This window comes from Dipodomys merriami, unplaced genomic scaffold (assembly GCF_024711535.1).
Source record: "Dipodomys merriami isolate MVZ:Mamm:240054 unplaced genomic scaffold, mDipMer1.0.p SCAF_19, whole genome shotgun sequence".
Classification (NCBI taxonomy): Eukaryota; Metazoa; Chordata; class Mammalia; order Rodentia; family Heteromyidae; genus Dipodomys; species Dipodomys merriami.
Genome location: NW_027203270.1, coordinates 10,979,899 through 10,992,502, shown reverse-complemented (window position 1 = coordinate 10,992,502; position 12,604 = coordinate 10,979,899). Strand labels below are relative to the sequence as shown.

The 12,604-nt window shown below is 48.8% G+C and overlaps 1 protein-coding gene across 3 annotated transcripts in view; it reads left to right on the top strand.

Moving 5' to 3' along the window:
- Adap2 (ArfGAP with dual PH domains 2) overlaps nt 1–12,604 on the top strand; it is a 28,984-nt gene extending 16,380 nt beyond the window's left edge. For all 3 annotated transcript variants that reach the window (XM_070027244.1, XM_070027243.1, XM_070027245.1), the window contains 4 exons: nt 6,643–6,705; nt 8,253–8,330; nt 10,247–10,481; nt 11,506–12,604. In XM_070027244.1, coding sequence (XP_069883345.1) covers nt 6,643–6,705; nt 8,253–8,330; nt 10,247–10,481; nt 11,506–11,540 — 411 coding nt within the window. In that variant the 3' untranslated portion in view covers nt 11,541–12,604. The remainder of the gene's footprint in view (nt 1–6,642; nt 6,706–8,252; nt 8,331–10,246; nt 10,482–11,505) is intronic.

Here is a 12,604-nt window from a genome sequence, read left to right as displayed (position 1 = left end):
CCTCAAAAGGAAGCACCATATCTGGCTCACAAAGTGTGTTTGAGCCTATTTTATCTTGCAATTCTAAAAAAGAAAGAGGGCTGGGAAGGTGGCTCAGTGGTAGAGCACTTGCCTTGCATGCATGAGGCCCTGGGTTCAATTCCTCAGCACCACATAAGCAAAAAAGAAAAAAACCAGAAGTGGCGCTGTGGCTCAAGTGGTAGAGTGCTAGCCTTGAGCTGAAGAGCTGAGGGACAGCGTCCAGGCCCAGAATTCAGGCCCCACGACCGGACCAAAAAAAAAAAAAAAATCTAGGGCTAGGATGTAGCTCAGTGGCAAAGTACTTGTCTAGCTAGTACAACATCTTGGGTTTGATTCCCAGTTCCATAAAAGAAAAGACCAAAAAAATTCTAGCCAGGTGCTTGTGGATCAGACCCGTAATCCTAGCTATTCGGGAAGATTGTGTTTTGAAGCCAGCCCTGGAAGGAAAGTCTGTGAGATGCTTATCTCCACTACAATACAAAACAAACCCAAAACAATACCAACCCCCTCCCCCCAAACAACAACAACAACCCAGAAATGGAGCTGTGGCTCAAATAGTAGAGTGCTAGCTATGCACTAAAGAAGCTCAGGGATAAGTCAGGTGCCAGTGGCTTACACCTGTAATCCTAGCTACTCGGGAGGCTGAGATCTGAGGATCACAATCTTGGTTCAAAGCCAGCCTAAGCAGGAAAGTCCCTGAAACTCTTATCTCCAATAAACCACCAGAAAACCGGAAGTGGGGCTGTAGCTCAAGTGGTAGAACTCTGGCCTTGAGCTGAAGAGCTGAGGGACAGCGCTCAGGCCCAGCATTCAAGCCGCACGACCAACAAAAAAAAGAAGCAGCTCAGGGATAGTGTCCAGGCCCCAGGATTGGAACACACACACACACACACACACACACACACACACACACACACACACACACACACACACACACACACACACACACACACACACACGAGAGTCTATTAGTTAGGTGGAGTGATTATTCTCATTTTGCTGATGAAAACCTGAGTCCCAGGAAGGTCACTTGAGTATCTGAAGGTGCCCTTCCTACTCTAACATCAGGGAAATCTTGGGTACCTCCCCATTACAATTGTTTGGTTTTTTTTGGGGTCCGGTCATGGGGCCTGAACTCTGGGCCTGGGCATTGTCCCTCAGCTCTTCAGCTCAAGTCTAGCGCTCTACCACTGGAGCCACAGCGCCACTTCCGGCTTTTTTCTTTTTGCTTATGTGGTGCTGAGGAATCCAACCCAGGGCCTCAGGCATGCAAGGCAAGCGCTCTACCACTGAGCCACCTTCCCAGCTCCCCCCATTACAATTGTAACAGGACCATGTCTACCTGCCATGGCCAAGGCAGTGGTGAGCCTTTGATCATTCCCTGGCATCTGGGATAACATCTACTTCCTTCAGACTTGGCTAGGGAGGCTCAACAGTATGAGGCAGAGTAATGGGTTGAGGCAGGGGGCCTGGGTCCTCCTGGATATTTATCAATAACTTGCTGTGTGCTCTTTGCAGGTTATGGAACTTCTCTAATCAATGCTTTCTGTACTGATGACTAGGTGGTTGGTCCTTGTCATCTTCAGGGTCTCTTCCAGTTTTGAGGTGCTAAATCTGATTCCTGATTGAAGCTGCTAAGAGGATTGTTTCTTTTTGCTTGGTCTGGCCTTGAACCTCCATTCTTTTTTTTTTTTTTTTTTTTTTGTTGGTCGTGGGGCTTGAACTCTGGGCCTGGGCGCTGTCCCTCAGCTCTTCAGCTCAAGGCGAGCGCTCTACCACTTGAGCTACAGCGCCACTTCCGGTTTTCTGGTGGTTTATTGGAGATAGGAGTCTCACAGTCTCTCCTGCCCGGGCCGGCTTTGAACCGCGATCCTCAGATCTCAGCCTCCTGAGTAGCTAGGATTACAGGCGTGAGCCACCAGCGCCCGGCTGAACCTCCATTCTTCTATCTCTATCTCCCAAGTACCTTGTGTAAGAAGATTTTGTGTGTGTGTGTGTGTGTGTGTGTGTGTGTGTGTGTGTGTGTGTGTGTGTTGATAGTGGGGCTTGAATTTAGAATCCCAAGTTCTTTTCACTTGTTTTGTTTTTTCACTCATGGTTGACACTTTAGTGCTTGAGCCATGCCAGCAATTCTGGTGATTTCCTGGTTAATTTCTTGAATATGTATACCTGAGTTGGGTTTAAACTGTAATCCATAAATCTCAGTTTCTTGAGGTTTAGGATTATAGGCTTGAGGCACCAGTACACATTACGAGGATTTTTTTTTTCCTGTTTGTCAGTCATGGGGCTTGAACTCAGGCCCTGGGAAATATCCCTGACCTTTTTCCCTCAAGGCTAGTCCTACCATTTTGAGCCACAATGCCACTTCTGGTTTTCTAGTGGTTAATTTGAGATAAGAATCTCACACTTAAGAAGATTTTAAAGTTAGTTGTACAAAGGGGTTGAATTCAGTATGTCAGTTTGTGAGTACAATATCTTTTTCTTTTTTTGTTTTTTTTTCCTTTTTTTGTGCTGGTTTTGGAGCTTGAACTCAAGGCCTAGGCACTTCCCTGAGTTGCTTCCTCCTCCTCCTCCTCCTCTTCCTCCTCCTCCTCCTCCTCCTCCTCCCCCTCCTCTTTTTTCTCCTATCTACTACTTGAGCCACAGCTGCACTTCCAACTTTTTCTGAGTAGTTTTGTTCTGAGATAAAGGTCTCTTGGACTTTCCTTCCCTAGCATGGCTTCAAACCATGATTCTCATATCTTGGCCTCTGGGGTAGCTAGCCAGGCTTACAGGCATGAGCTACCCCCACTGGGCTAAAAAAAGAATTTTTTAAGTGCTAGGAATGGAGGGATTATAGCAATCTTGAAATGTTCTTCCTTCTATCTGCTTGGCCTTCCTGGAGAGCCCAAATGCTCCTCAGTTCCATAGTTTGCAGGAGGCTGGGTGTCTGAGACAGAATCCACTCTAGGCATAGGGACACACTGAGACACCAGCTCCCTAGACATGATTTTAACAAGGCCAGGGATCAGAGTCCAGAATGTTGTAGTTGTGGTGCTGAGTTAGCACTTAGAACTGCTTACTGCTGCTTCAGTAGGTGGGAAATCCAGAGTGCTGACTGTTAGGTTTTTAAAAAGAGGTTGCCGAGTAAGAGCTGCACCAGCACGCACGTGGTATTCAGGTAAGGGGTAGGTTTATTCAGTAGACCTGCTTGGACCAGGCAAGGGTGGCACTCCACGTGGCTGGGAAAGGCCTGGGAATGAGAGAGAGCTGGGAAGAGAGGAAAGAGAGAGAAAAGAGCAGAGAGAGGGGTAAGAACAGTAGCACTCACGTGGTATTCAGGTAAGGGGTAGACCTGCTGGGACCAGGCAAGGTTGGCACTCCACGTGGCTGGGAAAGAGAGAGAGCAAGAGAGCAAGAAAAGAGCAGCAAGAGCTAGAAACGAACAGAGAGAAAAAAGAGGGGGCAGCAAGAGAGCAAGAGAAGAGCAGCAAGAGCTAAAAAGGGAGGGTCTGGGCCTGGGCTAGCCCTTATGTAGGGTATGGGTGGGGAAAGGTGTGGCCACATCAAATTCAGATGTGACCTCAGCAGATGCAGACGTGACCTCTTCCAGGTGTCCCAGTTGCCTAGGTAACGCAGGTACTGGGTGGAGACTTTGCTGCGAGGAGGGTGGAGTCTGCTCGCCATCCAGGAGAGGACCTTACATTCCAGCCTTTTAATAATCATGAAATAGGGCGAGGATTCTCTCTGGCTACTTCCTGCTGACAAGGGGCGTCGACAATAGGGGTAAAAGGCTGGAATTTGGTCTCCTCCCAGAGAAGGCAGTGAGCAGCAGCTGTCCCTTGGTGGCGTGAGTCCTTAGATGAAATCTGGAGAAGTCTCATGAGCATTGAGGGGCTGGAAAAAAAATACTAGAGAGCAAATAAATGGCAAGAGGAAGGACTTGGGGCTGAAAATGTTGGTAGAAATGTCCCTAGTTACTTCTGACATCTGGCGACTAGGTAGAGAATTCAGGTGACAAAGGCAAGAATATAAATCCCTGTTCAGTTAATAGGTAGACAGGTATAGACATTGGCTGGGTAAGCTTCTTACTTCTACTGACCTCCCGGCTCAGGTTAATTTTGAAAGGGCAGGCACAAAGTAGCTGATGTGACATCATCTCCTCTTACTCCTTTCAACGTTCCCTTGTTCCCTAGACTGGCTGAGTCTAGGTGCTCGTTGCTGGGATGGCTTGTCCCAGTTGGTATTCAAGATTTGAACTCAAGGCCTGGGCACTGTCCCTGAGCGCTTCCGCTCAAGGCTAGCACTGAACCACTTTGAGTTATAGTACCACTAGTATTTAAAGAGGTTTGAACTCAAGGCCTGGGCACTGTCCCTGAGCACTTCTGCTCAAGGCTAGCACTCTATCACACTGAGTTATAGTACCACTTGCAGAGTTTAGCTGGGAGACGGAGTCTAAGGGATTTTTTAGCCTGAGCTGGCTTTGAACTGAAATCTTTGCCACAAAAGCCCTTTATTATTTCCAATTAAAGCAACAAGGAGATCAAGTAGAATAAGTAGAACTTACCTGGTTCTTATCAAGAATTGCCAACAAATATTCTGAAATGACAAAACTCATTAGATGTGATGAAAATTTTAGCATAGATATGCCCAGTATTTTAGAACCATGTAGTCAGTAGTAGAATACACAACACAAAACAAAAAAGGCAAAACTCAAAACCTAAAATTTTGACAACATTTAGACATCTTTGCTAACAAAGCACATCAGATGGTTGGGCCTCAGTTACTAGGGCCTGTGAAAACAGCAACTTGTTAGCAAGGCACCTTAGAATAGATGGAGTAGTAAACTTAGTGGAAGGTTAAGGGTCAGATGGGGCCAAACCCTTAACCCACCACGTGGCCAAGATGGCGGATTCAAGATGGCGAATTTCTGAAAGAATGCAAAGAAAGCCTGAATAGATTAAGCCTACATTGGCTAGCCTTTGAGAGGGAACCTAGAGGGGGGTCCCTGGGACCCAGCCTGCGTCGCACTCTTCAAGGCACAAGCCAAAAAGTTGTAGAAAAAAAGGGTAGAAAGTTGCCCATGAATGGCAGAGAGAGCAAAGAGCCTGAAATTAAACTTCTGACCATTTACCATTGCAGTAGCAAAAACTGTGCTTCTGAGAATGGCATAAAAATGAGGCTCTCTGGCTTTCCAGGGAGCGCGGGAGACATTTCAAAGGGGTTTCACGGCTCAGGCGTGATTCGTAGCACCCCATTAAATGAGTAGGAGAGTCAGTCTGGTGAGTGAAGGAGAGCTGACCAGGCAGAAGCGGCGTCCCGACTTCCCCCAGAGCCCTCTAGAGAGAAATGGCCAAGCCCCCAAAGCCAAGCGTCCTCGGCTTCAGAGGTGACCGGCCTTTCAGCTAAAGGCCGTAGGAGCTCTCTGGCGTGGCGCCACGTCTGGACAGAGACTGAGCGACAGAGAGCCGTAGAGTAGTTTCACTCACCAGAGTAGAGAAGTGGTGTGGACGTGGATGTGAAGGCAGCAATGGTATCGATGCGTTGATTCCGCCGCAGAGACTGGTTCGCAAAAGGCCGTAAGAACTGCGGGTATTCCTCAGAGCAAAAAGGGAAGAACAAAAAAAAAAAAAAAAAAAAAGAAAGAAAAACGAGGGGAAAAAAACAGAGAAATCCCAGCTATCCTGACTTTAAGCCTTTATCCGAGTCACGGCACCATTTATGTTAGGTTTTTAAAAAGAGGTTGCCGAGTAAGAGCTGCACCAGCACGCACGTGGTATTCAGGTAAGGGGTAGGTTTATTCAGTAGACCTGCTTGGACCAGGCAAGGGTGGCACTCCACGTGGCTGGGAAAGGCCTGGGAATGAGAGAGAGCTGGGAAGAGAGGAAAGAGAGAGAAAAGAGCAGAGAGAGGGGTAAGAACAGTAGCACTCACGTGGTATTCAGGTAAGGGGTAGACCTGCTGGGACCAGGCAAGGTTGGCACTCCACGTGGCTGGGAAAGAGAGAGAGCAAGAGAGCAAGAAAAGAGCAGCAAGAGCTAGAAACGAACAGAGAGAAAAAAGAGGGGGCAGCAAGAGAGCAAGAGAAGAGCAGCAAGAGCTAAAAAGGGAGGGTCTGGGCCTGGGCTAGCCCTTATGTAGGGTATGGGTGGGGAAAGGTGTGGCCACATCAAATTCAGATGTGACCTCAGCAGATGCAGACGTGACCTCTTCCAGGTGTCCCAGTTGCCTAGGTAACGCAGGTACTGGGTGGAGACTTTGCTGCGAGGAGGGTGGAGTCTGCTCGCCATCCAGGAGAGGACCTTACACTGACTACTGAGCCAGAGGAGGGGAGGAGGGGAACAGACTCTCAGCTCAATTTAAATCTGGCCCAGCTTCCTCCAAGCCTCTCCTGAGTCCAGACTCTGGGACTGAAGAAGCCCTTACACCATGACTGAACTGTGCCAGTAAGCTCACCAAACATCTGGGATGCTGTTGACTGACTTGGTTGAAATATTCATATTATATCCAGTGCAGGTTCTAAATATACCCCAGAAACCATGAATGCACATCCTTCTGCCTTCCTAACTTCCCCTTTGTCTGGGAGCCATGTTCAACAGAGAGCCATGAATAAGGTCTCAGTGTCTGTCTCTCTTCCCCCAGCTTGTGCCCTTTATCACCAGGAACTACCTCAAACAAGGCTTCATGGAAAAGACTGGCCCAAAGGTATACCTCTCCCCTACCCCCCCCCCCCCCTGCAGGACTCAGACTCACATGACCTGTGAGTCACCACCAATAGGGCAGAATTTGGGAGGTGGAAAAACAAGGGTCTAAGTTCCTGGGTTGAAGGAGTCAGTGGAGACTGGCTGTTAGTGGATGAGAGGCTTCTCATGGTCAGCTCCCCACCCCACCAGCATCACCATTATTCTTCAGAACCCTATCTAACCCACTCTATTCCTGGGAAAGCAGAACCAAGAAGGGACAGCTCCTGGGCGGGTATTCTAGAACCTTGGTGTGAACCTGTGTATGTGAACCTACCAGGACCAGCCAAGGTTGTGGGGCTAGTGAGGTGTGAGGAAATACATATGCACACTTGTCTTCTTCTTTTTTTGTCGGTTGTGGGGCTTGAACTCTGGGCCTGGGTGCTGTCCCTGAGCTCTTCAGCTCAAGGTTAGCGCTCTACCACTTGAGCCACAGCGCCACTTCTGGCTTTTTCTATTTATGTGGTGCTGAGAAATCGAACCCAGGGCCTCATACATATAAGGCAAGCACTCTACCACTGAGCCACCTTCCCAGTCCCTAGTATGTACACTCACTGGCTCTTCTTCAGTAAACAAGCCCCTTACCTAGGGCCAGCTCTTGTTCCCTAATCTAAGAAGGAAGGGAAGGCCAGCTGTGGGGTGGAGGAGGATGGAGCCTGGATGCTAGGTAGAGAGAATCTGGCCACCTAGGATCCGGGTGCTTGAGGGACAGAGAAAGAGGAGAGATAGAGAAGAGACTCAGAAGTTCACTTTGAAGAGGCTGCAATCCATGGCTTTTGGAAAAGGTTTTACAGATTGAGGGCCAGGTATTAGGGAAGCATGGGGCCCCAGGCTACTTGGAAAAACATCCAGGGACTGGGAAGGTGTCTCAGTGGTAGAGCGCTTGCCTTGCATGCCTGAGGCCCTGGGTTCGATTCCTCAGCACCACATAAGCAAAAAAGAAAAAAAAAGCCGGAGGTGGCACTGTGGCTCAAGTGGTAGAGCGCTAGCCTTGAGCTGAAGAGCTGAGGGACAGCGCCCAGGCCCAGAGTTCAGGCCCCACAACCGGACCCAAAAAAAAAAAAAAGAAAAGAAAAGATAAACATCCAAAGGTAGTTTCAGGCTCCTTCCTCCACTAGCCAGGCAATCTGTCTCCCCCTCCCCTGTTCTTGTGCTGAGCCGTTTCTCTTTGATCTAGGTTAGAATTTGGCCCAAGCCAGCACTTTCTGCCTTGCTGAGCAGTGGCCACTTCTGATTTCCCCAGCTTCCTTCTCTGCCCACAGCCTGAGAAAGCAGAAAGCACCACTTCCAACCCCAGGCAGCAACTGCTGCAGGGAGGTGGGGGGGAGGGCAGTGAAGTTGGGGCAGGGAGGAGAGGATAGAGCTTGCAGAGTCTGAGCACAAGTCCAAGGCCCAGGAGAGAGGCACCAGGGCATCTGACAGCAGAAGCCAGGCTGGAGAACTAGTGGGACAGGCTGTGATCTTTGTCCTCGGCCTTTTCCAACCCTTTTAAAGAGGTTCTCTCTTTTGTAGCAGAGAGAACCTTTCAAGAAAAGGTGGTTTGCCCTGGATCCCCAGGAGCGGAGGCTGCTGTATTACAAGAACCCTCTGGTAAGAGCCATTCCTGGTGTATCCTCAACATGTCCCCAGACAAATGTAGCCCAGTCCTTGTCAGAGAATACCCAGTCATGCCAGGGCTGGGGACCCTGATGGGAAGGCCTGTATCCTTTCTGATGGGAAGGCCTGTATCCTTTGCTTCTCTCTGTTAGCTTCTGTGTGGGAAATCCATGTGGGTTTCCCCAGGGCTGCCAATTGTGGATAGATAAGGTGTTTCCTCCTTGAGTCTCTGGGGAGCTCACTTATAACCAAGCGGTGCAGGAGAAGAGTTGGTGAGAAGTGTGGGCTCTGCAGTGGCTCAGGCCTGTCTTTGTAGTGGTGTGCCCTGGGTACAGTGCCCACACTGCTCCATCTGGTTCATAATTTTTTCTGTGGAAGTAGGTCTGGCTTGTAGGTAGCCATCATGAGTATCTGAGTTGCTGCAGAGAAAGTACCCACTGTAGCTGGGTATTGGTGGCTCATGCCTGAAATCCTACCTACTTTGAAGGCTGAAATCGAAGGATCATGGTTCAAAGCCAGCTCTGACAGGAAAGTCTCCAACAGGAAAGCTCATGAGACTGATATCTCCAATTAACCACCAAAAAGCCAGAACACCAGCCTTAAGCATTAGCATTAAGCATTAAAGCTTAGGGACAGCACCCAGGCCCGAGTTTAACACACATACACACACACACACACACACACACACACACACACACACACACACACACACACAGAAGGCACCTACTATGCACTTCAGCGAATATTAATTTTTTTTTTCAATCAAGTGACACTTGTGATTTACTCAAAGGTTTTCAAAGCCCTTCAAAATCATGCTTGGAGCCAGGCACTGGTGGCTCACACCTGTAATCCAGAGGCTGAAATCTAAGGATCATGGCTTAAAGCCAGCTCTGACAGGAGATTTTTTTTTTTTTTTTTTTGGTCCAGTTGTGGGGCCTGAACTCTGGGCCTAGGCGCTGTCCCTCAGCTCTTCAGCTCAAGGCTAGCGCTCTACCACTTGAGCCAGAGCGCCACTTCTGGCTTTTTTCTTTTTTTTTTGCTTATGTGGTGCTGAGGAATTGAACCCAGGGCCTCGAGCATGCAAGGCAAGCGCTCTACCACTGAGCCACCTTCCCAGCCCATGACAGGAGATTCTTATCTCCAGTTAACCACCAGAAAACCAAAAGTGACACTGTGGCCCAAAGTGATAGAGTGCTAGCTCAGAGACAAAGACGAGGCTCTGAGTTCAAGCGCCAAGACCCACCAAACAAACAAACAAACAAATCCCAAAACCATGCCTAGTAGGGCCTTCATACTCTGTGTGTGTGTGTGTGTGTGTGGTGGGGGTGGGGGGAGATTCATGCATGTATGAACTGGTACTGCGCCTTGAACTTCAGCCTGTGGGGCTTGAACTCAGGGCCTGGGCAATGTTCCTGAGCTCTTTTGCTCAAGGCTAGTACTCCACCACTTTGAGTCACAGCCTCACTTTCCATTTTCTGGTGGTTAATTGGAGATAAGAGTCTCTTGGACTTCTTGCCTTGCCTGGCTTCAAACTGTGATCCTTCAGATCTCAACCTCCTGCATAGCCAAAATTACAGGTGTGAGCCACCAGCGCCCAGCTGAACTTCAAGTTCTGCTGGTCCTTTTCACTCAAGGTTGATGTTCTACCACTTGAATCACAGGTCCATTTCCAGATTTTTACTGGTTAATTGGAGACAAGTTCCTTGACTTTTCTGCTTGGGCTGACTTCAAAGTGTGATTCTCAGGTCTCAGCTTCCTGAGTAGCTAGGATAATAGACATAAGCCACAGGTAACAGGCTTCTCATACTTAAAAAAAAACAAATCGAAAATAAAGCCAGGAGCCTGTCAGGGATTCAGGGTCTTTTCTACCCCAGGGTAATCTCTGATGACCGGGTGCCTTTGATTTTCAGGATGCCTTTGAGCAGGGCCAAGTTTTTCTGGGGAGCAGTGAGCAGGGTTACGAGGTATGTGAAGACCTGCCCAGGGGCGTTCGAGGGAACCGCTGGAAAGCCGGCCTCACCATAGTTACCCCGGAGCGGAAGTTCATCCTTACCTGCCCCAGTGAGAAGGAGCAGCGAGAGTGGCTGGAGAGTCTGGGGGATGTCCTGTCCCGCCCCTTGTCGCCCCTCCACCTCCACCTCCTCAGTGAGAAGCAGGGACTGGCTGGAGGGGGGTGGGGGTGGGGGAATGTTCTTTTATTCTTCCTTTGGGCTCAGCTGCTAAGCTACGAAAGTTCTGACTCTGCTTTCCATTCATTGTCTTCTCTTCCCGCTAAGTAAAAACAGACATTGCACCTTGTTGCAGAAATCCCCTGAGGTCCCCAAGTTCCTCTAACAGGGTCCTTCTCCACTTGCCTTGGGAGGAGTTGGCAGAACACCCCAAGACTGGGTTCTATTGAGCTGGGCAGCCTCCCTCCACCCCCACTCCCACCCCCAGCCCTTTTCTCATGAGAAAACTCTGGCCCGAGATTGTCAGGAGAGGTCACCCTGCTGGGCAGCTAGCTGTTGGTGTTCTGAATTCTTCCTCACCCAGAGGGAAGGGTATTTTTAGTGTCATTCCTTTCCCTGGGCCCTCCCTTCTGTCTCTCCTGCTCTTCTGCATCACCCCACAAGTGTCACTTGGAGGGGCCCTATCTCCTGCAGTCCTGCACGCAGGGGAGGTGTGCTTGCTAAGTAAGGTCAAGAAGTTTCTGGCCCAGGGCCACCTTCTGTGGCACAATGGAGAAGTTCTGTGTTTGGAAAAGTACAGACTGAGCAGGTGACCCCTATGTGGCCCCTTGGGGAAAGCCCTTGTGCCCTCTGAGGCTGACTGATAGAAACACGCAGAAGTGTTAGGGAATCCTGTGAGCCACCACTTTGTTCTCCATGGCGTGTGTGTGTGTATGTGTGTGTGTGTGTGTGTGTGTGTGTGTATGCGCATGCGTGTGCCTCTCAGTTTCTCCCTGTCTAATTTGCTTTTTCTCCTTTTTGAACCTGTGGCCTCTCTGTCTCTCATTGTTTCGTCTGTTTTTAGAGTCCAGCTTTGTTTTTCTTATCTCTTGTATCAACTTTTTTTTAAATTTTAAATCGGGGTTCCCTCTGTCATTGCGCACTGTCCCTGGGCTGTCTTTTCCCCTCAGCCTGATGGCACTGCCATGGCGCCTTCCCTCAGCCCTCTGTTTCCCTTGCAGCTGCATCAGCAGACAGTGGCTGTGGCAGCAGGTGACCTTTTGTCACAGTGTCATTGCCGAGAAGGAGGCTGGCCGCTGAGCACCTGAGGTCCTGGGGCACAGGAGAGTTCACCTCTGCCCTGGTTGCCCAGCTGTCCCTGGCAGAGAACTCTGGCAAGATGGACGCTGGGAACATTTCTCTGGCTGCCTGGGCTCCCTCTGGCTCCCCCTGCCCAGCCTCGCGAAGCTCTGGATCTGGTACAGAGATGAACCCATAGCCCGGCTCCACTGCACCCAGGCTGGAAATGTCATGAAGGCCTAGAATTTTCTCCCCAAGCTACCTGGAGGTATTGGGATAAAAAAGCACCACAGCCTCATGTGGATGACATTTTGCCAAGCAAAATAAAAGGTCAATGTTTAATCTGAATCTAACCATGAGGAAATAATCAGGCACAATCAAATTCACATTTAAGTACCTGCTGCTAATTAATTAACCTAGACACTTCAAAATGTCAATGTTATGAAAGGTAAAATAGTAGAGAACTTCTAGATTAAGGGAGAGTAAGACATGTCAACTAGATACAGTTTAGAATTCTATTTTTTTTCAGCCCTGGGGCTTGCACTCAGGGTCTGGTTACGGTCCCTGAGCTGCTTCTTCTCGAGGCTAACACTCTACCACTTGAGCCACAGTGCTACTTCTAACTTTTTCTGAGTGGTTTGTTTAAGAGTCTCACGGATTTTCCTGCCCAGGCTGGCTTAGAACTGGGATTCTCAGATCTCAACCTCCTGAGTAGCTAGGATTACAGGCATGAACCAGCAGTGCTTGGTTGAGTTTTGGATTGGATCCAGAATTTTTAAAAATAGTTGCAAACATCGTAATTGAGATATTGGAGAATATGGATGTACATTAGCTAATGGTGCTGTAAATTTTTGATAATTATGCTGTATTTTTTCACTTTTTTCAAAAAACTTATTGTTACTATAAAGATGATATTCAAAGGGGTTATAGTTATATGTCAGGTAAAGAGTACATTTCTTTTTGGATGATGTCACCCCTTCCCTCACTCTCTCATGCTATATTTGTATAGGACAAATGTTCCTGCTTTTAGGAGATATGTAC